This window comes from Chiloscyllium punctatum, chromosome 30, assembly GCF_047496795.1.
Source record: "Chiloscyllium punctatum isolate Juve2018m chromosome 30, sChiPun1.3, whole genome shotgun sequence".
NCBI lineage: Eukaryota > Metazoa > Chordata > Chondrichthyes > Orectolobiformes > Hemiscylliidae > Chiloscyllium > Chiloscyllium punctatum.
The window spans coordinates 43,466,906-43,491,992 of record NC_092768.1 but is presented as its reverse complement, the minus strand read 5'-3'; the positions used below and the strand labels follow the sequence as shown (position 1 = coordinate 43,491,992).

The window sequence follows — 25,087 nt, the reverse complement described above, 5'->3', positions numbered from 1 at the left end:
CATAGCTCATAATTCAGTATGGCTACTTCAAGTTTAACCCGTTGATGGAATAGGTATAAGACTCACAGCAATGATCTCAGTAAAATAATTTTAGGGCTTGCTTAGCAAGGGATCGCTGAAAGATTAATATCAGAGAATGATATCCAATTCCCAATCACAAAGTTGAAGGATTTCACTGAATAGTATGGGTTCAACATCACCAGAAAGAACACAGCATTAGCAATAGTGAGTACAATTCTGAACAACATGGAAACTTGGAGCAGGACGTGTCCATTCTGCCCTTCCAGCCTGCTGTACTATTCAATATTATCATGGCTGAACATTTATTGCAATGTTGCATTCCCACTTTTTCCTTTCAGTGCCTTTAAAAAGTAGGGATGTATCTCCATGCACAATAATACCTGGGCAACATCGCAGCATCTCATCACTGAGAGCAACAAAAGCCAAATCTACAAGTTGGAGACACAATGAGGTATGTCAGCAATACCATTCATTTCCAAATATCAACTGACAGTCTTCCTTAGTTTGGAAATGTTAATGACTGGAATTGGTCACACTGGGACTCCTGTTGTGAGCAGAGATTCCAGGAGCTGATCTTTGACTGAATTTAACTAAATTGTTGAAACTGAGGTGAAATGGAATATCTTGTTTTTAATCTTTCAGACACTCAGCATCATGGATTAGGTCCTCATTGAGGTACTGGTCATCTGTGATTGTCACTGGGATTGGGATGTTGTTATGAGCCCACAGGAATCAGTTTGGCCTCAACTGTGTCTTTATTCAATTGACTGTAAGGTGGATCCTACGATAAGAGCCTCATGGTAGAGGTCACATGACAATGGAAAGCCTGTAGGTACATGAGCACAGCATTGCTTCTGTACTTCCCAAAGAGATGCTCACTCTAATATCTTTGCTGAAATTGGAAAGAATCAAATCAAAATCTGCAGTAAGTAGCTGGAAGTAGATGGATTGTCGGTAGTTAGATTACAGATAGCTGTCTGCGTCTGACAGATAAAATCCTCTTAATGCAGTGATGTAAATGTGAAGCAGAGCACATTCTCTGCCTCTGAATCCAACACTGCTCACTTCAAATCAATCCTTGATCAAAAGATGGGATGAATATGTTTTATCCTCATGCCCTGCTGTAGTCCCAGTCTACCAGTTGCATCCTTTTGGATGAGACCAGCTTGATCAGTAGTGCTGCTGCCCAGTCAGTCTTGGTGGTGTACATTGAAATGTCCCACCCAAAATATGTTAAATGTCCCTGCCATCCTCAATGTTTTCACCAAATGCTGTTCATTAGCTGGCGGAGGAGGGGGGGGTGGGGGTGGGGGCGTGGAGGCGAGAGGGGGAAGGATGGTGCATGGTGGGGCTACTAGACCACCCACCCACCAAGCTGAACCCAAACTTATAACTACCGCTGTCAACAGGTAGCCACATTCCAGCCACAGGTTTCAGACTCCAAGCAGTAAAAACCCGCAGGGGAATTCAAGATTTTTAATGGACTTACAATAGACATTGAGAGGTTATTTCAACTGGATGGGAAATCTAGAACATGGGGAGAGAGTTTCCGGACAGGGAACAATCATTTAGGACAGAAATGATTATTAATTTGTTCACTGAAAGCGTTCGGCATCTTTGAAATTCTTGACCACCGAGGCCTGTGGATGAGACATCAATGAATACATTTAAGATTGAGATACAGATATTTGAGTTCCTCTGAGAATTGTATGATCTGGGGAGTGAACAGGAAAGTTTAATTAAAGCTGATCACATTGAATGGTATTGTTGGTTTGATAGGCTTTATATTCTTCTCCTAATGTTATTTCTCATTTTTCAATGTCAATAACTGAAGCATTTTCAAACCACGATTGCCTGTTACAATGTCACCAGAGATCTGCCAAAGAACATCTCACTCTCCAAACAGGAGAAATCACAGAACACAATATGAAGTGAATCAATAACTGCTTCTGTTTTGGTTACAGCTGGATGGAGTTGGGTAAGTCAGTGAAGAGGAATTAGGAATATTTTATTGGAGAGGAATTCTTTTGTTCACAGAGGGAACAACTGAAACAACTGAATGACATCATTTACTAATTAGACATTTCATTACTGACATCATTCATTCCAGCCCGAGATGTGAATTATTTTAAAGATGGGAACCAATTGAACATGCCAGAAATCTTCCCATTCAATCTTTCCCAAAGTCCTTTCTTTGCATCTGCGGCTTTGCCTTTGTATTTGGTTGGTAACAGCTCCTCGTTCCTGGCTATTTTTGCCATGATCTCAGCCTGTTGTTTGACTGTATTCAGTGACTGGATCCTCTCCCTGAACCCAGGCTTTGCCTCCTCTTTCTCAGATTGAATCAGCAGATCAATGTATTCTGGGGTTGACAATGGGTTTGGTCTGAGAGCTATTTCCTCAAGTCTTAAAATGCACTGAGACGATGTTTCAATCAACTCCAACACCACATCCTGCACATCATCTAACTCCTGCTGAAGTTTCTTCATGATTTTCTGCTGTGTCATCTTTTCACCAGATGCCTTCTCATACTTTTCCTTCAGCTCAGCGTATGTTTTTTTCTCCTTTTTGGTTTCATATTTAAAACTGTACTTTTGGTTGAAATGAACAGACCAGATACATTTACCTGGACAGACTGTGCAGTATCCATGCTGGTTCATTGCTGCACATCCTACTTTATCATTATCATTAGGAATGCCACAGGGATAGTGACAGGTGATGAAGCATTTCTGACAGTTGGTTATGTAATTACCGCTCCCACTGATATCGATCTTCACTGAAACTGTGCTTTCTACCTCATACTCAAAATCTTTATTTGCATCCAGATCGAGCTGGTGTTGGTTCAAAGCTTGTTGTGTCTTCCTGATCTCCTCCAGTTTGGTCAAACCCATTTTGATTTGTGGCTGTAATCCCTCGATCGCAGCCTCTAGCTGCTGACGTTCCCTCAGGACCTCCTTTGTCAAACGTAAACTCTTTGTTTCCATTTTGCTCAGCGCTGAAAAGAATTTCCTCATACTTTTTGATCCCATCTTCCAGAACATTGCATCAAAGGTATCGCTATCTTCCTCCTCCTCACTGCTATCATCAGGGCCCCTCTTGTTGACAGAGTTATCAGGAGCTGGTCTTTGAGCAAATATGGCTGAATTGTTGAACTTGAAGTGAACTGGGAAACCTTTTTTATCTTTGGGACATGGTACCTCAGCAACATTAATGGCCTCCAGAACAGGGGGAATCTGCCCATCAGCGAATGTCACCAGGATTCGGATGTTCTCTGCAATATCTTTACCAAAAATTGAAAGAATTGAATCAAAGACATATTTCTGTGTTGGGGTCAGACGAGCCAAAGAGGCCTGAGCAACAAAACATACAGCATCGATCTGATCGACACCACCTGGGGAAGTGAAGAACTCTCGGATCTGATCAGTGAGCAATTTATCTCGGGTTATCCCCCTGGTGTCTCCGAATCCTGGAGTGTCGATGATAGTGAGACAGTAATCAATCTGGAATCCTGCTCGATAGTGCAGTTCATAGGCAGTGATTGATGATGTCTGACTTTCAGCCTGGGATCTTCCTGTCCCTTCATCAATTAATTTGTATCTGAAGTTGTCCTCCCATCCCACACCCAGGATGTAGTTGACCATCCCATTGATGAGGGTTGTTTTTCCTGCTCCTGTTGCTCCAAGAACCATGATTGTCCTCACACTGTGTTTTCCAGTGGGTTTTCCAAAGGAGCATTTTACATGGTGTCCAGCCTCATCAAGTACCTTCTTCTGTAAGGGCAGTGTGTAAATGGGAGGGGTCCCCCTGGCTGTTAATGCACTTTCTCTGAGAAGTTTCACAGCCAGTCTCTTTGGCTGATTCTCTGTTTGTACTAAACCCTCCTCACTTGGTTCACTCGAACCTCCTTCTCCACAGTCAGCAGACACTCGCACTCTGTAGGAGGTGTTGGGTATCAATCCCTTTAAAGTACAACAACATTCACTGTCTGTTGTCTTTATTTCCTCCCACAATGCATTCTCTGTGCTGGAGGGATCTGCCTTTCCTTCTCTATATTCAATCCTGTACTGAACAATATTAACACCAGCTCCAATCTCAGTTGGCCTGTCCCAGGTGAGTGATACATCACACCAGTAAAGCTGGGATGGTAAAGGTTTACCAGGTGGGCTTGTAGGACGTGTGGTGACCCAGGAACTCTCACTGGCCTTGCTGACCCCTGCCTTGGTCGCTGCTCTGTATTGGAATTGATATTCCTGATGTGGCTGTAACCAAGGGATTGTGAAGGATTCGGATTTATCAGGAGTATCCACAGTTTTCCATTCCTCCTGTTGGAGGTTTCGGTATTCCACCCTGTACCCAACAGTCTCCCCAGCACCATGTCTCGGTGGCTGTAATTGGAGAGTCACACTGTCATGTGATGTTCCACTGACCACAGGTCTCTCTGGCTGTGATGGGGGTGTGAAGCAGTGATTCACCACAAACCCTCCCCCATACAGGTAAATCGATGCTCCCACATTACTGTCATCCTGCACAGATGCAACAATGAACTTTGTTTTCCCTTGTGCTCTGTTCGCTGTGGCAAAATCCAGGAATAAGTGAGACAGCTCCCTCATCTTCTGGGATACAGACTCTGAGTGAAACCACTGCTGGTTGTGATGTTCTGCACTGACCTGGTCAGCAGGATCTGGTATCTGCATTTTCTCAGCTGTGTGAGACTGTAGGTAGCTGTCTGCTTCTGACAGATAGAAATCCTCTTGCTGCAGGGATGTGAATGTGAGGCAGACCACATTCTCTGTCTCTGGATCCAACACTTCACGATCCAACTCACTCCTTGATTTCACTGTGTGAATATCTTTCAATATCATGAGATATGATCTCACCACATTCATTTCCCGCTCCTTGTCATCCAGCCATTTGCTCAGTGCCTGGTGTTTGAATGGTGACTGTTCCTTGTTCTTCAGAATATTCACCAGTGACCCTTCCTCCTCCCCACCTCCACGGATAGATGGTAACACGCTGGATAAAGCTTTCTGGAAAACCAGCCTGTATTCCCGACATATCTCTCGGAATTTCAGTATCTTGTCCCTGATCTCTGGAAATTGAACAGTGACACTGTCTCTCATCATATCATTACATCTGATCACCGTCTCACTGAGCTGCTCCAGCACAGACTGGCAGTCATTGAGCAATCCGATACTTATGTCCCGTACCAGCTGAGCAGCTTTGGAGTCCAGTTTGTTGAGTGGGTAGAGCCAGACCCTCATGGGCACTGCGTGCTCTCCATCATCTCCCAGTAACTTTGGGAGGGTTGTGTAGATTTTGACAGCATCTTGGAATGTGGTGGGATTGTTTTCCAGGAAGAAATCCCCATGAAATGTGCAGCTGAATTTCTGGGCATTGGATATTTGTTCCTCTGTCATTTCTAGGGAGACCTGACCCTCGATTGCAATAGTCGGAATCATGTTAACTATCCCCTTAAGGTGACCCTGAATGTCCTGTAGGTTCTCTGTTACAGAGACCTCTTGATCAAACACAAAGAAAGCCTGAGCCCCATACAGCACTGCTGTAACCACGTGAGTTGCTGTCCCCTCATCAAACACATTCGGGTGGGTTATATTCTGCAGCCCCAAGTGGCTCATTGTCAGCTGCTCAAACCTGGTTGTTGTTCGGTACTGAAGGGTGACTCGGGCTTGTTGCCTCGATCTCTTTGTGTCATTGAGATATTTCGCTGATCCTGCCACTTCCACCAAGCCGCACAAGAAACTTGCTTTCAATGATCCATCCACATTCAGTGCAGAGGCTTTTATATCAGTGGAGTCAGATGCAATGATATGAAACTCGGTGTTACGCTGAGATCGTACATGAGGTTGCAATTTCTCTAATTCCCACAGTGTGATCCCTACAGAAAGAACAATTCAAATTACAGTAATATTGATAGGAACATGGTGAATTAAAAGGAGGAAAATATGTACTGTGCGCAGCAGGTAATATAGTTTCCATATGTTTTATTTGCGTTTTACCTGTTCCAAAATTCAACAATGACATAATAGAGTTGAAACAAAATTCTGAGGATCACGTGAATCTTATCGTGTACACTGGGAAATCACAAGGTGTGGATCACATGATCTGATAGAGATCAGTGTCGATTGCTCTACAGTTAGTTGGATTGTGTTACCTGGGATCAGACAGTCAGATCGGCAGTCGTACAGCATTCCCAGTTGGAAAGGACGGCCCAAAGTTGCCTGCTGTATCACCACTGTTTCTCTGTGACTCATGGTGTCACACGATCCAATCCAGTGTCACCGGTAATTGAAGATTTCAGCTCAATACCTGTCATACAGAGTCATATAAACTCAAATCAGAGCAGAGACTTTCACAAACCAGGAACAACAGGCCCTGACATGTTGTAGAAAACTGAGTGGGATTGCAAATCACCATAAGAAATAAATTGTGCAAGATGCTGCTCCTGAGAGAATATGAAAGATGCTGATGCCATCGATGGGCTGTGCCATATCCACCTTCACATTGATGATGTCCTCCATATGTTCATCCAAGATGAAAGACTAGAAAAAAATTGTGGCTGTCAGAGCTGTTCCCTTTTTGAGGTACTTTCTGTGTCGGAGCTGAAGGCAGCCAAAGGTAGTGACCACATGGGAAGTTATTCAAACAGAGAAGAAAACCTACATGACTGTCTGACACGGCCGTGAATCTGCACAGCTACTGCCTCAGCTCTTTGATTTCAAGATTTTTCTGGACACCAGAGTTTGTCAAAGAAAAATGAACAAACAGTGATATTCACAGCTAACTTTGGAGAAACCTGTATGGCAGAGCTCACAGGAGGGAAGCAGCTCAGAGACTTTTTAAAATGTCACCTTACTGTCTATTTTGTAAAGCTACAACAATAAGTAGAGTGGGTTCTTCTTTGATTCTATGTTTGATTGAGAATTGTCTCTTGATTAAACTTTAAAAATATAAAACATAGGTATGAAGTCAGCATGGATTAATGTTTTTATTTAGAGCAGGAGGACTGTGCTATTTTCTGGCTCTGTGGATTGTTAAGGAGCAGCACTGGCCTTCAGTCAAATGATGTGCTTTTCCTGTCAGATGTGAGAGATGAGGGAGAGTTTCCATGTTACTGATAATGATGTCTGCAGGAAGTCTGTTTGGTTGTGAACCCTATCAAATTGCATGGATCGGTTGGAGCAGCAGTGAGAGACAATGAGGAATGTACAGGAGCTGGGGTGGTGGGGGTGGTAAGTGGGGGGGTGGGGGGGGGGTGTTATGGATGGCAGTGAGAGGCAATGAGGAATGTACAGGAGCTGGGATGGGGGTGGGCGGGGTGGGAGGTGTGTGATGGATGGCAGTGACAGGCAATGAGGAATGTACAGGAGCCAGGGGGGTGTGATGGACGGCAGTCAGAAGAAGGGAGGAAAAGCACACAGTCAGCTCCAGGAAAGGTAGGAGAGGGAGCGAGGGAGTGCAGGAGTCTCCTGTGGTTAACCCCATCTCAAACAAGTATACTGTTTTGGAAAATGGAGGGGGCTGATGGAATGTAACATGAATAACCATGTTTCTGACCGAAACTGGCTCTAATGTAAAAAGGGGTACGTCAGATCTCAAGCAATCGATTGTGATTGGGGACTCTCTAGTCAGAGGCACAGGTAGACTTTTCCGCAGCCGACAACAAGAAATCAGAATGGTGCCTTGTCCCCCTGCTACTAGGATCAAGGATACCTGGGAAGGGGTGCAGAATATTCTCAAAGGGGAGAGGGACCAGCAGGAGGTTGTTGTACATATTGGAACTAACAACATAGGAAGAGAAAAGGATGAGATTCTGAGGAGAGAATCTAGGAAGTTAGGCCAGAATTTTTGAAAAAAGGTTCTTGAGGATTGTCATATCTGCATGACTTTCAGTGCCATGAGCTGGTGACAATAGGAATAAGGGATAGAGCAGATAGATGGGTGGTTAAGGAGCAAGTGCAGGGGAGAAAGGTTCACATTTTTCTGGGGTAGAAGTGACCTGTACAAGAAGGACAGATTGCACCTGAATTGGAAGGGAACTAATATACTGGCAGGGAGATTTGCTCGAGCTGCTCAGGAGGATTTAAACTAGTAAGGTCAGGGGGTGCGACCCAAGGAGATAGTGAGGAAAGAGATCCAATCTGAGACTGGTGCCGTTGGGAAGAGGAGCAAGTCAGGGCAGGTAGGAAAACAGCAGAGGTAGGACTGATAAATGAAACTGCATTTGTTTCAATGCAAGAGGCCTAACAGGGAAAGCAGACGAACTCAGGGCATGGCTGGGAACATGGGGTTGGAATACAGCAACGACAGAGATGTGGCTCAGGGATGAGCAGGACTGACAGCTTTGTGTTCCAGGGTATTAGTGCTATAGGATGGATAGAAGGGGAGGGGGCTGCAAGAGAGGAGAAAGAGTGGTGTTTTTGATAAGGGACAACATTATGGCTACACTTACAGAGGATATTCCTAGGAATACATCAGGAAAGTTATTTGGGTGGAACTGAGAAATAAGAAAGGGATGACCATCTGATTGGGATTGTACTGTGGACCCCCCTCCCCCCCCCCCCCTCAATAGTCAGCAGGAAATTGTGAAACAAATTAATAAGGAGATCTCAGTTACACTCTAATAGTAGGGTGGTTATGGTAGGGGATTTTAACTTTCTAAGCATAGACTGGGACTGCCATAGAACTAAGGACTTGGATGAAGAGGAATTTATTAAGTGTGTTCAAGAAAATGTTTTGATTCAGTGTGTGGATGTACCTACCAGAGAAGATGAAAAACCTGCCTTACTCTTGGGAAACAAGGCAGGGCAGGTGACTGAGGTGTCAGTGAGGGAACACTTTGGGGCCATTGATCATAATTCTATTAGTTTTAAAATAGTGAAGGAAAAGGATAGATCATATCTAATTGTCAAAGTCGATTTTGAAGGTATTAGAAGTTGACTTAGACCAGATATTTGCAGGTAAAGAGACAAATGGAAAATGGGAAACATTTAAAAATGAGATAACGAGAGTCCAGGGACAGTATGTTCCTGTTCAGGTAAAAGACAACATCTTGAAAAATATCCATATTACAGTAGAGGAGGTGTTGGATGGTTTAAGATACATAAACATGGATAAATCTCTGAGAACTGATCAGGTATACCCTAGAACTCTGTGGGCAGTTAAGGAAGTGATTGCTGGGCCACTTGCTGAGGTATTTTTATCATCAATAGTCACAGGTGAGGTGCCGGAAGACTGAAGGTTGGCTGATGTGATACGAACTGTTTTAAAAAGATGTAAGGAACAACCAGGGAATGAAAGACCAGTGAGCCTGATGTCGGTGGTGGGCAAGTTGTTGGAGGGAATCCTGAGGGACAGAATTTACATGTATTTGGAAAGGTAAGTTCTGTTTAGGGATAGTCATCCTTTGTGTGTGGGAAATTGGGTCTCACTAACTTGATTGAATTTTTTGAAGAAGTAACAAAGGGGATTGATGAGGGCAGAGCAGTGGATGTGATCCATATGGACTTCAGTCAGGCATTTGACAAGGTTCCCCATGGGAGACTGGTTAGCAAGGTTAGATCTCATGGGATATAGGGAGATCCAGCCATTTGGATACAAAACTAGCTTGAAGGTAGAAGACAGAGGGTGGTGCTGGAGGGTTGCTTTTCAGACTGGAGGCATGTGACCAGTGGAATGCCACAAGGATTGGTGCTGGCTCCACTGCTTTTCGTCATTTATCTCAGTGATCTGGATGTGAACATAGGAGGTATAGTTAGTAAGTTTACAGATTTCACCAAAATTGGAGGTATGCTGGTCAGGGAAGAAGGTTACCTCAGATGACAACAGAATCTTGATCGGATGGGCCAATGGGCTGAGGAGTGGCAGATGGAGTTGAATTTAGATAAATGTGAGGTCCTGCATTTTGGAAAAGCAAATCAGGGCAGGACCCAATGGTACGGTCCTGGGGAATGTTACTGAATAAAGAGACCTTGATTCATAGCTCCTTGAGAGTGGGGTTACAGGTAGTTAGGACAGTAAAGAAGGTATTTGGTATGCTTTCCTTTATTGCTCAGTGCAATGGCCTAGTGGTGTTATTAGTGGATCTTTAATCCAGAGACCGCGAGTCAGCACGGTGGCTCAGTGTTTAGCACTGCTGCCTCACAGTGCGAGGGATCTGGGTTTGATTCTGGCCTCGGGTAACTGTCTGTGTGGAGTTTGCACATTCTCCCCGTGTCTGCGTGGGTTTACTGTGGGTGCTCCAGTTTCCTCCCACAGTCCAAAAGATATACAGTGTGCAATTCTGGACTCCAGGCTAAAAGAAGAATGTTGTGAAACTTGAAAGATTAACAAAGATGTTACCAATGCTCGAATGTTTGAGCTATGGGGTGGCTGTTTTCCCTGGAGCGTCAGAGGCTGAGGGATTACCTTATCGGGGTTTGAGCTATAGAGTCAAAGAGTCATAGAGATGTACAGCACGGAAACAGACCCTTCAGTCCAACCCGTCCATGCTGACCAGTAATCCCAACCCAATCTAGTCCCACCTGCCAGCACCCGGGCCATATCCCTCCAAACCCTTCCTGTTCATATACTCATCCAGCTGCCTTTTAACTGTTGCAATTGTACCAGCCTCCACCACATCCTCTGGCAGCTCATTCCAAACCCGTACCACCCTCTGTGTGAAAAAGTTGCCCCTTAGATCTCTTTTATATCTTTCCCCTCTCACCCTAAACCTTGGCCCTCCAGTTCTGGAATCCCCCCACCCCAGTGAAAAGTCTTTGTTTATTTATCCTATCCATGCCCCTCATGATTTTGTAAACCTCTATAAGGTCACCCCTCAGCCTCCAGTGCTCCAGAGAAAAAAACCCTAACCTAACCAACCTCTCCCAAGAGCTCAAATTCTCCAACCCTGGCAACATCCTTGTAAATCTTTTCTGAAGCCTTTCAAGTTTCACAACATCTTTCTGATAGGAAGAAGACCAGAGTTGCATGCAATATTCCAACATTAGCCTAACCAATGTCCTGTACAACCGCAACATGACCTCCCAACTCCTGTACTCAATACTCTGACCAATAAAGGAAAGCAAACCAAATGCCTTCTTCATTGTCCTGTCTGTTTCCGTGCTGTACATCTCTATGACTCTATGATTCTATAGCTCAAACCTGCGACTTCACTTTCAAGGAGCTATGAACCTGCACTCCAAGGTCAGTTTGTTCAGCAACACTCTCGAGGAGCTCACCATTCTATAGTGTATAAGTCCTGCTAAGATTTGCTTTTCCAAAATGTAGCACCTCACATTTATCTAAATTAAACTCCATCTGCCACTTCTCAATCCACTGTCCCATCTGATCAAGATCCCATTGCAATCTGAGGTAACCTTCTTCGCTGTCCACTACACCTCCAAGTTTGGTGTCATCTGTAAACGTACTAACTGTACCTCTTATCCTCGCATCAAAATCATTTATATAAATGATGAAAAGTAGTGGACCCAGTACTGATCGTTGTGGCACTCCACTGGTCACAGGCCTCCAGTCTGAAAAACAACCCTGCACTACCACCCTCTGTCTTCTACCTTTGAGCCAGTTCTGTATCCAAATGGCTAGTTCTCCCTGTATTCCTTGAGATCTGACCTTGCTAATCAGTCTCCTATGGGGAACCTTGTCAAAAGCCTTACTGGAGTCCACATAGATCACGTCTACCACTCTGCCCTAATCAATCCTCTTTGTTACTTATTCAGAAAACTCAATCAAGTTTGTGAGACATGATTTCCCACGCACAAAGCCATGTTGACTATCTCTAATCAGTCTTTGCCTTTCCAAATATATGTACATCCTGTCCCTCAGGATTTCCTCCAACAACTTGCCCACCACCGAAGTCAGGCTCACCTGTCTTTAGTTCCCTGGCTTGTCTTACCACCTTTCTTAAACATTGGCACCATGTTAGCCAACCTCCAGTCTTCCGGCACCTCACCTGTGACTATCGATGATAAAAATATCTCAGTAAGAGGCCCAGCAATCACTTCCCTAGCTTCCCACAGAGTTCTAGGGGTACACCTGATCAGGTCCTGGGGATTTATCCACTTTTATGCGTTTCAAGACATCCAGCACTTCCTCCTCTGTAATCTGGACATTTTTCAAGATGTCACCATCTATTTCCCTACATTCTGTATCTTCCATGTCCTTTTTCACAGTAAATACTGATGCAAAATACTCGTTTAGTATCTTCCCCCATCTCCTGCGGCTCCACACAAAGGCCGCCCTGTTGACCTTTGAGGGACCCTATTCTCTCCTTAGTTACCCTTTGTCCTATATGGAGGGGCTGTTTTCCCAGGAATATCAGAGGCTGAGGGGTGATCTTATAGAGGTTTGTAAAATCATGAGGGGCATGGATAGGGTAAACAGACAAAGTCTTTTTCCCAGGGTGGGGAATCCAAAATTAGACAGCACAGGTGTAAGGTGAGAGGGGAAAGGTTTAAAAGGGATCAAAGGGGCGATTTCTTCACCCACAGGGTGGTGTATGTATGGAATGAGCTGCCAGAGGGAGTGGTAGAGGTGGGTGCAATTACGTTTAAAGGGCATCTGGATGCATATATGAAGAGCAACGGTTTAGAGGGATATTGGCCAAATGTTGGCAAATGGGACTAGATTTATCTCGGATATCTGGATGCCATGATCTATGCTGTACATCTCTATGATTCGGGGAATCTCTGTTGTGTGGCCCTGACAGATCTAGCAACTCAACCTGGGCTTCCATGAGGAGATGTAGCCATCAGCCGTCATTAAACTACATATGTTCACAATCTGTAAGCTCCTGGCCCAGCCAATCCCCACTGGACTGGAGGAGTGACCCTAGTTTTAAAGAGATCTGCCAAGACCATTTACAAATATGAGATGTCAGCCTGAGGAAGTAATGCTACAAGAGAACTGATACGCTAAACAGCCTGAGACAGATTGAAGTGATCCCATAACCATCAGATCAAATCCAAACTCTGACCACATCCTGTTGGAAATGCTGGTGGACACTTAAACAGATAACAATAAAAGAAGATTCCCAAATTCTTCAAACCCTGACTGGATAATAATCCACAGACCCTAGCTAATGCACTGGGACTTGGGTTTGAATTTCAACAGTGCAAATGATAAAATTTAGATGTAATTCAGAAACCTGGAATTAATGGCTATGAACAAGGAACAAGATGAGGCCATTCGGCCTTTTGCACCTGTTCCATCTGAGGAACCATCCTTTTAACACCCACCCAGCCAAGTCCCCTCAAGAACCTATCTTTCAATTACATCACTCAACTCCATAGAATTCAGGGTCGAGAGTGTGGTGTTGAAAAAACACATCAGGTCAGGCAGCATCCAAGGAGCAGGAGAATGGACGTTTCAGGTAAGAGCCCTTCATCAGGAATGAGGCTGGGAGCCTCGGGGGGTGGAGAGATCAATGGGAGGGGGGTGGGGCTTGGGGAGAAGGTAACTGAGAGTGTAATAGGTGGATGGAGGTGGGCGTAATGGTAATAGGACAGAGAGGAGGGTGGAGCGGATAGGTGGGAAGGACGATGGACAGGAAGGATGGTGCTGAGCTGGAAGGTTGGAACTGAGGTAAGGTGTGGCAAGGGGAAATACAGAAATTGGTGAAGACCACATTGATGCTGTGAGGTTGGAGGGTCCCAAAGCGAAAGATGAGGCGTTCTTCCTCCAGGTGTCAGGTGCTTTGGGTGTGGCGATGGAGGAGGCCCAGGACTTGCATGTCCTCGGCGGAGTGGGAGGGGGAGTTGAAGTGTTCGGCCATGAGGTGGTGGGGTTGGTTGGTACATGTGTCCCCAAGATGTTCTGTCAAGTCCTCTGCAAGTAGTAGGCATCCTGTCTCCCCAGTGTAGAGGAGACCACATTGGGAGCAACAGATATAGTAAGTGACATGTGTGGAAGTGCAGGTAAAGCTCTGATGGATGTGGAAGGCTCCTTTGGGGCATTGGACAGAGGTGAGGGGGGAGGTGTGGGCGCAGGTTTTGCAATCCTGGCGAAGGAGAGGGTGGGTCGGTCGGGGACGTGTACCTGACAACAGAGTCGCAAAGGGAATTGTCTTTACGAAAAGCGGGTAGGGGTGGGGATGGAAATATATCTCTGCGGTGGGGTGTGTTTGCAGGTGGTGGAAATGGCAGAGGATGATGTGATGTATACGGAGGATGATGTAATGTGTACGGGATGGAAGGTGAGGACCAGGGGGCTCTATCCTTGTTGCAGTTGGAGGGCAGAGGTACAGGAAGTGCCCCAGAGGGCATCATCAACCACGTGGGAGGGGAAATTGTGGTCTTTGAAGAAGGAGGCCATCTGGTGAGTTCTGTGGTGGAACTGGTTCTCCTGGGAGCAGGAGGCAGAGGAATTGGGAATACAAGATAGCAATTTTTACAGGAGGTAGGGTGGGAGGTGGTGTAGTCCAGGTAAAGGTGGGAGTCAGTGGGTTTGGAGACGATGTCTGTGTTGATTCAGTCACTGTTGATGGAGATGGAGAGATCCAAGAAGAGGAGGGAAGTGTCTGAGATGGTCCTGGTGAACTTCAGGTCGGAGTGGAATGTGTTGGTGAAGTTGATGAACTGTTCAACCCCCTCATGGGAACACAAGGTGGTGCCAGTGCAACCATCAATGTAGCGGAGGAAATGTTGGGAGCAGTGCCGGTGGAACTGTGGAAGATAGACTATTCCACCTAAACAACAAAGAGACCGGCATAGCTGGGGCGCATGTGGGTGCCCATGGCTACCCCTTTCATCTGGAGGAAGTGGGAGGATTCAAAGGAGAAATTATTGAGGGTGAGGACTAGTTCAGCCAAACAAATGTGTGTGTCAGTGAAGCGGTACTGGTGGGGACGTTGGGAGAGGAAGAATGGAGGGCTTGGAGGCCCTGGTCATGACAGATGGAGGTGTATAGGGACTGGATGTCCATGGTGAATTTGAGGCATTGGGGGCCAGGGATACGAATGTCCTGGAGGAGGCAGAGGGCATGGGTGGTGTCCCGAATGTATGGGGGGAGTTTCTGGACCGGCGGGATAGGACAATATCAAGGTTGGTGGAGGTTAGTTCGGTGGAACAGGAGCAGGCCGAGACGATGGGTCGGCCAGGGTAGTCAGGTTTGTGGATCTTGGGTAGGAGTCAGAACCACGAGGTGCAGGGTTCCCAAATCTTGAAGTTGTAAACTGTGGGTGAGAGGTCCACTGAGGTGATGAGGTAGTGTATGGTCTGTCAGATGATGGTTTGGTGTTGGGAGGTGAGCTCATGGTCAAGGGGGCAGCAGGATGAGGTGTCTTTGAATTGGCGCCTGGCTTCAGCGGTGTAGAGGTCAGTGTGCCAAACTACCACTGCACCCCCTTTATCCACTGGTTTGATGGTGAAGTTGAGGTTGGAACAGAGGGAGTGGAGGACTATGTGTTGCGAGGGTGAGAAGTTGGAGTGGGGGGGGGTAGACAGGTTAAGGTGATCAATGTCCCAGCGGCAGTTTGAAATAAAAAGATCAATGAGGTCTTCTCTACATCGGGGAGACAGGACGCCGACTTGCAGAGCCCTTCAGAGAACATCTCCAGGACACCCACACCAACCAAACCCACCACCCTGTGGCCGAACACTTCAACTCCCCTTCCCACTCCGCCAAGGACATGCAAATCCTGGACCTCCTCCATCGCAAAAAAAAAAAAAAAAATAACCAGGAGACCCGGGTAGAGAAAAAAAAAATAATAAAAAATATAAAAATCAACAGGCGACCGTGGAGGGAGTCATTAGGGCCAACTGCATGCCCCTCTTCCACGGTTACATTAGAGCCCAGGGTCTCCACCAACACCCTGGAGTTGTTTAGGGAGAGGTGGGTGCTGCAGGGAGTGGGGTGAATTATTTTCCCATCCAACTCTATTTTGATTTAGTCCCTACCCTCCCCTTCACTGTTTGATCACACAGCATTGCCCTTTGATGTGAAGGGCATCGCTTGTCACTGTCCACTCGGGTGCTTCCTTTCTTCCTGGTGGTGGATGGAATAAATAAAGATTTGCACACTTGCTGTTCTTCACTGTGTCCGACACCTGCACACACATGACGTGGATGCTGGGGAAAATATAAGCACTACCACTGCTCGGTGTTAGTATGGGTAAAAGAAAAAAATGTATCAGGCATCCTGTTCATTCTGAGAGCTGGCTCTGAGGGAGCTGGATTAGTGTCAAAGACTCTCCATGTGTAAATAAAAGGTGGCAAGATACTGGCCTCCATGGAGTTATTTCATGAACTTAAAAATAATTTCAGCAGGCGACTGTTCAAGCCCAGGTATCCCTGGAGAAGGAGCACGCTGTGTCTATTAACACCCTGGAGTTGTTCAGGGAGAGGTGGGCGCCGCAGGGAGTGGAGTGTATTATTTCCCCCTCCAACTCTGTTTTGATTTAATCCCTGCCCTCCCCTTCACCTTTTTGATCACGCAGCAATGCCCTCTGGAAAGGACATTGCTTGTCACTGGCCACCCTGGTGTTTCCTTTCTTCCTGGGGGTGAAATATAAATAATGGTTTACACACTTATTGTTCTTCACTGTGTTGGACACCTGCACACCCACGACATGGGGGCTGGGGAAAAATATAAGCACTACTGCTGTTAGGCGGTTGTGTGTGTGTGTGTGTGTGTGTGTGTGTGTGTGTGTGTGTGTGTGTGTGTGTGTGTGTGTGTGTGTGTGTGTGTGTGTGTGCGCGTGTGTGTGCGCGCAAATTAAAAATATATAACCAGGAGATTTAGAAACTCCTCAATAAAGAAAAAATTTAACAGTGGACTGTTCGGGCCCAGGTATCCCTGGAGAAGGAGCACGCAGTGTCAACCCAACACCCCCAAGAGTTTCAGGGAGAGGTGGTTACCGCAGAGCGTGGAGTGCTTTATTTCTCCCTCCAACTCTATTTTGATTTAATCCCTGCCCTCCCCTTCACTTTTTCAACCACATAAGCATTACCCTTTGATGAGAAGGGCTCTGCTTATCACTGGCCACGTGGCTGCTTTGTTCTTCCTGGTGGTGGAATATGAATGAAGTTTTCTGCACTCAATGTTTCTTCTCTGTGTGGAACAACAGAAATAAAGAATATCCATATCTGTGTATATAATATATATATATATATAAAACCAGGACTGAGAACCAGGACTAAAAACTGAGAATCTCCTCAGTTCAGGGGACTGACTGTGAGTTGGTTGACCACAGCCAGTCACTCTGTGGGGAAAAATCCTCTTGGTCTGAGACATTGCCATCCCTTTTTTTGGTTTCTGTTTTGTTTCTTTGTGCTAAAAAAGGAAAGAATGAATATATAAACTAGGGATTAGAGGTGGGTACCGTGGGGAGGGGATGGGGTGCTTTATTTCCCTCTCCAACTCAGTTTTGATTTAGCCCATCCCCTCCTGTTCACCTTTTTCACGTGAGCGATGCTCACTCTGGGCTTTGTTTCTCCCTGGCCATTCGCCACACGGGGGTCTTTCCTGGTGGCACAGTTTGAATAAAGTTATTTACACTTGGCCTTTTTGACCATGTCTACACACAGACACAAACACTGGTGCTGGGGAATATAAGCCTTACTGCAGTAGTGTAGGAGTATTAACGTTTTATATATATATTATATATATGTAGAAAATCAGAGGATTAAATTTTCCTCAGTTCAGGGAGCTGAATCTGAGCTAGCTAGCCGCAGCCAGTGTACTGCACCCAAGTACATAAAGGGTGCCTTGGTGTTGGGATACCAGCTTTTGTGCAGTTATTTCAGTGGCGAGGGGAGAAGACAGGATGTGCCTAAAGAAGATTTGCTTGCAACAACCATCTTGGAATTGGAATAAGCATTTCCGGCATCATACCTCAAAAAAAAACATGGAATTAGAGATAGGCACTTTGGGGCTGTGGATTGCTCTCCAATTCTAATTTCATTTAATCCCCACCTTCCCGCTTTACCGTGTTTTTCATGTAAGCATCACCCCTTTTGGGTCTTGCTTGTTTCTGGTTCTTCTGGTGGTAGAAATATTGAGTTGAAAATGTGTTGCTGGAAAAGCGCAGCAGGTCAGGCAGCATCCAAGGAGCAGGAGAATCGACGTTTCGGGCATGAGCCCTTCTTCAGGAAATATTGAGTAAAGTTATTTGCACAATGGTATTTTTACTGAGGCCGTGCACTTGTGCACACACAACACAGGTTTTGTGGGGGAAAACAAGTAACACTATTGTATCGTAGTAATGTGGGGATAACCAAAAACAAACAAATATAGGAGAATGAGAATCTCTTCGGTTCATGGGGCTGGCTTCAAACTGGCTGGTCTCAGCCAGAGAACTGCACACAAGTAAATAAAGGGTGACTCAGTGACAGAGTACCAGCCTCTGTGCAGTTATTTCAATTAGTTTTCCTGATTACTTGCTGTGCCTGTCGACTAACCTTCTCTGATTCATGCACCGAGACATCATTTCTCTTTCATTTCAGCACTCTTAGGATCCCTCACAACATTAGATACATACTCTTTGAATTCTTGCTGTCAAACTGGACAGTTTCACACTTCCCCACAGTGCACTCCATTTGCTAAATCATTGCCCGCTCACTTAAATTATCTACATCCCTTGTAGGTTCCTTTTGTCACCGTTTTTGTATCATCAGCAAACTTAGCTGCCATACCTTTGATCCCTTGATCCATATCATGAATACCAATTGTAAACAGTTAGGACACTGGCAATGACCCTATGGCACACCGTTAGTGATATCATGCCAGGCTGAAAAAAGACCCAAAATCAGAGTGGTGCTGGAAAAGCACAGCAGGTCAGCCAACATCTGAGGAGCAGGAAAATTGACGTTTTGGAATTCCTGAAGAAGGGTTTTTGCCCGAAGGGTCAATTTCCCTGCTCCTCGGATGCTGCCTGACTTGCTGTGCTTTTCCAGCACCACTCTGATCTTGACTCTAGTCTCCAGCATCTGCAGTACCCACTTCCGCCCTGAAAATGTCCCACTTATTCCCTACTCTCTGATTCCTGTTAGCCAGCCACTCTTCTATCTAAACCAATATGATACACCTGACGCCAGAAGAGTTTATAATCTGCAATATCTTTTGATGTGACCCTTATTAAATGATTTCTGGATATCTGAATGCATCTACTGGTTCCCTTTTTTCTGCGGCATAAATTACTTCTTCAAATAACTCCAATAAATTAGTTAAACTTGATTTCCATTTGACAAAGATGTTATGGCTCTGCCTGGTTGTCTTGAATGAATCCAAAGTGCCCTGTTATACAATCTTTAATAATACCTTCTAACATTGTCCCTATGACAGTTGTTAAGCTCACTTTCTTTAGCTTAGTTTCCTGCTTTTGGGCTCCCCCCCACTTTTGTATAAAGGAGCTATACTTACAACTTGGCAATGCACGAACATCTTCCCTAAATTTAATGAGTTTGGGAAAATGAAAATGATCGCATTAACTTTCTCATTAGCTACTTCTTTTAAGATCCAAGAGTAACATTCATTAGGGCCTGGGACTTGTCATCTCACAGTTCCAGCAGCTTACTTAGTATTCCATTGAGGTAATTATAGTTTCTTGCATTTCACCCACTCTCTCCATTCCTGATTTATAGCTTTGTTTGGGATGTGACTTGTATCCTCTTTTGCAAAGATCGATGTAAAATATCCATTCAATTTGTCTGCTATTTCCTGATCCTCCATTACTAACTCCCCAGACTCAGGCCCCACACTGATATTGTTAAATTTCTGAAAAACATCTAAAGAAACCTCTCCTATCTGTTTTGATATTTTTGGGTAACTTTCTCATACTCTATTTTTTTCTCTCCTCATTAATCATTTGGTAATTCTCTGTTTTTTTGTTTATATTCTGTCCAACTAGAAGGAAAGATTGGAGATGTTGGAACCATTTTACCCTGGAGAAATGAAAACCAAGAAGAGATTTGATCAAAGTTTACAAACTCGCGAGGTACATAGGGTCATAGAGCTGTACAGCATGGAAACAGATCCTTCAGTCCAACTCATCCACACCAACCAGACATCCCAATCTGACCTACTCCCATTTGCCAGCATTTGGCCCATATCCCTCTAACTCCTTCTCATTCATCCAACCATCCAGATGCCTTTTAAATGTTCTAATTTGACCTGCTTCCACCACTTCCTCTGGTGGCTCATTTCAGACATGCACCACCCTCTGCTTGAAAATATCACCCCTCAGGTCCTTTATACATCTTTCCTCTCTCATCTCAAACCTATGCCCTCTGGTTTTGCACTCCCCCAGCCAAGGAGAAAGACCTTGGCTATTCACTCTATCAATTCCCCTCATGATTTTATAAACCTCTATAAAGTCACCCCTCAGTGTCTGATGCTCCAGGGAAAACAGCCCCAGTCTATTCAGCCTCTCCTGATAGGCCAAACCCTCCACTCCTGGCAAAGTCCTTGTAAAATTTTTCTACACTCTCTCAAGTTTAACAACATCCTTCCTATAGAAGAGTGACCAGAATTGTACACAGTATTCCAAAAGAGTGGTCTGAATAGAATGAGTGAGGAGGGAGAATCTGTTTTCACACACATGTAAATAAAGACCCAGAGTGCCCAGTTTTAAAGTGACTTTGAAAAAGAAGCAAAATGAGATGAGTAAAGCAATTACACACCGTAAATCGTGAGGGAATGGAACGCACTTTTAAAAGTATGGTGGAGACGGATTTAATTGAGACAGACAAGAGGGTATCAGATGGTTTAAATGGAAATAATGTGCAGAGATATGGGAAAAAGACAGGAGACAAGTTAGACTGAACAGAGAGGCACTGCAAACAGGATGGGCTGAAGGGCCTCCCATCTACACCATAACCTTTCTCAATCTCTGGGTGTCTGGAGAAACATTTACAATTTCCCAGTCTTCTGGCACCTCAATGTCTTTGTAGAGATTGAGAAATACTGATCAGAGCCTCTGCAATTTCTACTGTTCTTTCCATCAGAAACCTTGGATGCAAAATCACTTAGTCCTGAAGGGTCAACATAAATTACAACCCAGCCTTTCTAACATAACTGTTTCAACTTGCCGTCCAGCCAGGGTCTTACCTACCTCCTCTGGCAGTATAACATCAACAACATCTTTGTTAAAGATAGAGAGATATATTCTACCAGTCACAGCCTCAACCAAGGCATTGGGCCTTTTACATGTTCGCATTCAAAAGTATGCTTTACTCACAAAACAAACCTCTTGATACACACATAATCGCAAATACAGTTCTGTCCTGTAAAACAGCATGTGAAGGAAAAAAACAAACATTGGAGTTTGATTCTATCCAACAAATAAACCAAAGGTATCTCTTACTGTACAAGACTATATTAACTTGCATATGAAGCACCAGAGGGTCTCTTAACTGAACGAACCCCCATTAACCTTTGGCAGAAAGACCTCAGACAGTGGTCTTTCCTCACTGTGCCTTGACAGCATCTGCCTCAAGCTTTAGTGACCCCTCAGCACATGGTCCTTGGACCTTGGAATATGCCAGTCAGCAACACTTGGTCAGGGGCAACTCAAAGACACCAAAGAGATCTTTCACTGAATTGATGGTCCTGCAGGCACGTTCAATATTTGTCTCAGTGTGTGGCCCAGGGAACAGCCCATAGAGCACAGAGTCCTGCTTCATCGAGTTGCTCTGGATGAACCGCAACAAAAAACAACTGCTTCTTTCTCCTGACTTCTTTTACAAAGGCACATTCCAGAACTTTCTTTTGACTGATTATCAAAAATGTTTAAAAGAAAATCCCTGTCCTTGATCAAAAGTTTGAAAGGGTCACTGTCTGGTACAGTGTGAGTAACACCTCCAACTGTGGAGATATGAGACCATGAGAGAGAGGGAGAGAGAGAACTACTTGTGAGGTGCACCATAGATTCTAGGGGTGTCATGGTGGCTCAGTGATTAGCACTGCTGCCCCACAGCGCCAGGGACCCAGATTCGATCCCACCCTTGGGAGACTGTCTGTGTGGAGTTTGCACATTCTCCCCATGTCTGCATGGGTTTCCTCTGGGTGCTCTGGTTTCCTCCCACAGTCCAAAGATTATTTCCCATGATGTGCAGGGATGTGTAGGTTATTCAGGGGTTAAATGTAGAGTAATGGGAATGGGTTTGGGAGGGGGATGCTCTTCAGAGGGTTGATGTGAAGGGTTGAAGGGCCTGTTTCCCACACAATGGGGTTTCTATGATGGATCCAGTGGAGACAGTGGTCCACATGTAAGGCTGTCTACAGATCCTCAACATGTGACAAACCACTTCTTGTTCAAACTTATTGTTGATTCTGTAATTTCTCATCAAGTATACAACAATCCAATTCTCCTGTATCAGGGAAACCTCATCCCATACTCCTGTTGGAAATCCTGACACAATACACAGCCAGTCTGTAATTCCCCAGGAAGTTTGAATTGCGATGTATTGATTTAGTCTACAAATTCAATCTGATCATGTGGCTGATCTCAAAGTGGAGCTGATGCCTCAGTCAGACCAGCCATGATCTTCAGGGCTGAATGGCCTTCTCCTGCAGCTACTGAATTCCCAGCCCAGAATTCCTGATTGGAAAATCCCAGGGGAAATAGACAATATCATTGGGTCAGTAAAACCATCCCAGCAAGCAGTGCCACTGCCCAGAAGGACTGATCTCTCCACAATCCCTGCCATTAGACACTCACCCACAGTGACTGATCAGGACAATATTCAAGGGGAGACATGGGAAGATAACCACTGGAACTTCCTGAAAGAAGGAATGCACTGACTGTGCGTTAACTGCCAGGAGACTGAATATCAGAGGGTCTCTGCATAACATACAAACCCATTGGGAAAGGTCCCGACTGTTCAGCGGGTTTTGGGGACATTAGAGGGTTCTGACTGACTTACCTTAGCCAGCAAAATACAGAGGAAATTAAACCAGCTCTAACTACTGACATATAAAACTGATCACTCCCAACCACACACATAGAAAGCATCCAATCACTCAGCTCACCCAACCCCATTACTCTCAGTGACCCCGTCCCCATAACTGAACACCCTCCCAATTACACACACCATCCCCCTGGAACTCACTGTGTCTAAATGCATGTGCCCAGGCGTCCAGGATTTAAATTGTTCTAAAGTCCCAAACTCTCAGACACAGCTCCTGAGAGAAGGTAAGGCTGCAAAGCAATGTGGCTGTCAGTAAACCCTGCCTTGGAGATATTCTACACAACAGGCAGGAAACTGGTCAATCTCCACCCCCTTTAATCCGAATCTATGATCACTCCACACTCTGTCACTGAGCTTCAGGATGCTGATGTATTTCTGTGAGTGTGCTCACTCAGAAACTCAGCACCGGGTCATTGTCACCTCCTTCTCTGCAGCTTTGAAAACAATGGGATTTTCATGGAACACCTGGAAAATTTTCTCTATCCCTAAGAATCCTTCTGCCTTCAACTCACAAATACACAAGGGGTTGTTTCCACTGCCATTTCAGTGAGAGAGTTCCAGTTCCTCACGAACCCTTCAAGAGAAAAAGAAATGTACTTGATCTTTGATTTCAATGAACTTCCCCCTCTCTTTAAGGAGTCATCCCTCCTTCTCAATTCTCCCTTCAGAGAAAACACCTTCTCCAAATCAATGTGTCAAGATCCCTCTGGATTGAATCAGTTTTAATCAAGTTGCCTTGACAGGCAGATATCAACTCCAGCAGATACAAACATAGACTGTCCAACCTTTTGTCATTAGGCCACCCTACCAATCCAGGTATTAGTCTGGTAAACCTTCTCTGAACTGTTTCCAATGCCTTTACATCCTCCATGAACGATCAATACTGTACCCAGGGCTGCAGATGTGGTTACACTAGTGTCCTTTCTGATGACAACATAACTTCCCTACTTTTATACAAACTTTTGTGCACATGGAAGTATAATATAATGTCTTTGTACTCATTTACATTTCCAAAAATATTGTTTCACACACTTACATATACTCACGCAACAACTGTTAACTAACACAACTACTGTCACACTCACATACACTCTTGCTGTCTCACAATAATACACCAGGAACCTTCATACTCAGACAGTTATACTCACTTTCAACAGGATCCCTTGAGAAGAAATTATTTTACTGATCCATACATGAAGTTCCAGTTCTGTGGGAAATCACTGTAGGGGGTGGACAGATGTAGTGATTTCACTAAGATCTCACTTCCTGGAGCAACAGCACTTGATATAAAACAGGAAAACTGTCAGTCGTTCCTGATTGATGGTCTTTTCACAGAAATGAACATTCAGACAGAATAACGATGCCAACATTGAAGAATATTTAAAATTCAACAACTGCAAAAAGATGATACTCTGCTCAGGAGCAGGCGAAAGGTGTTGAAGACATGGACAGATACAATGTTAGCAGAAAACTGAAGTCTCTCAGTCAGATTTGTCAGGGAAGTGCAATGTACTGATTCAGCATGTTTAATAAATCACAACGCAGGAGCAACCCCCAACTCAGAAGCTGATATTCCCGAATAACCAGTATAACTCAGAGAGAGGAAGAACAGTAACAAAACAACATACTTGGAAATGAATTAGTCATACCTGGTGGTATAAATGACAAATCCAATCTCCTTTTCTAGTTTTACTGGTTTTTCCTTCAGATTGTCTGTAGCACATATCCATTGAAGCATAATATATGCTTTACAGTTATACACATATCCACAAATATTTCACAAACACTTGAATGGTATCTCAAACTCATGCAGCAACTGTTATACTGACACTTACACTGATTTTTATCACATTCAGCCACCCTTTCACTGTCTCAGAATAATGTAGAAGATCATTCTCATAATCATAACTTACAAACAGCAGTCTGTTTCACTGACCTGCCTGTGATCCAGCTGTGGGAGGATCACTGTCCGGACTGGATGGACCAGGGTTGTCACTGAGATCTCAGCTCCTGTAATAATTGTATCTGTTAGAAAACAGAAACACTGGTCAGACTCTCATCCTCGGTGGGAATTGAAGTCAGTCTCTGATTGTTTCAGTGACTGAAAGTCTCATGTCAACTGGTATTGGGATGTGGAAAAAAAC

General features: G+C 44.7%; 1 protein-coding gene and 1 pseudogene across 3 annotated transcripts; both read right to left on the bottom strand.

Moving 5' to 3' along the window:
* Nucleotides 1–25,087, bottom strand: part of LOC140455585 (class I histocompatibility antigen, F10 alpha chain-like) — a 266,432-nt pseudogene that overhangs the window by 196,351 nt on the left and 44,994 nt on the right.
* Nucleotides 1,331–25,087, bottom strand: LOC140455459 (uncharacterized). 3 transcript variants are annotated; one of them, XM_072550340.1, is made up of 4 exons: nt 24,880–25,087; nt 24,092–24,223; nt 6,194–6,348; nt 1,331–5,917 (listed from the first exon to the last, which is right to left on the bottom strand). In XM_072550340.1, the coding sequence occupies exons 3-4, from the start codon at nt 6,291–6,293 to the stop codon at nt 2,145–2,147; spliced, it is 3,873 nt and encodes a 1,290-aa protein (XP_072406441.1). In that variant the 5' UTR covers nt 6,294–6,348; nt 24,092–24,223; nt 24,880–25,087; the 3' UTR covers nt 1,331–2,144. The 3 variants fall into 3 exon arrangements, with proteins under 3 accessions (XP_072406441.1, XP_072406442.1, XP_072406443.1); XM_072550341.1 differs by lacking the exon at nt 24,092–24,223; XM_072550342.1 differs by lacking the exons at nt 24,092–24,223; nt 24,880–25,087 and adding an exon at nt 16,985–17,039.

What these genes read in the sequence shown, in the direction of transcription:
- LOC140455459 (XM_072550340.1), bottom strand. Translation starts at nt 6,293, where the DNA reads ATGAGTCACAGAGAAACAGTGGTGATACAGCAGGCAACTTTGGGCCGT. An exon ending in ATCTGACTGTCTGATCCCAG is followed by an intron (nt 5,918 to 6,193) that starts GTAACACAATCC and finishes TTCTTTCTGTAG; the next exon opens with GGATCACACTGTGGGAATTA.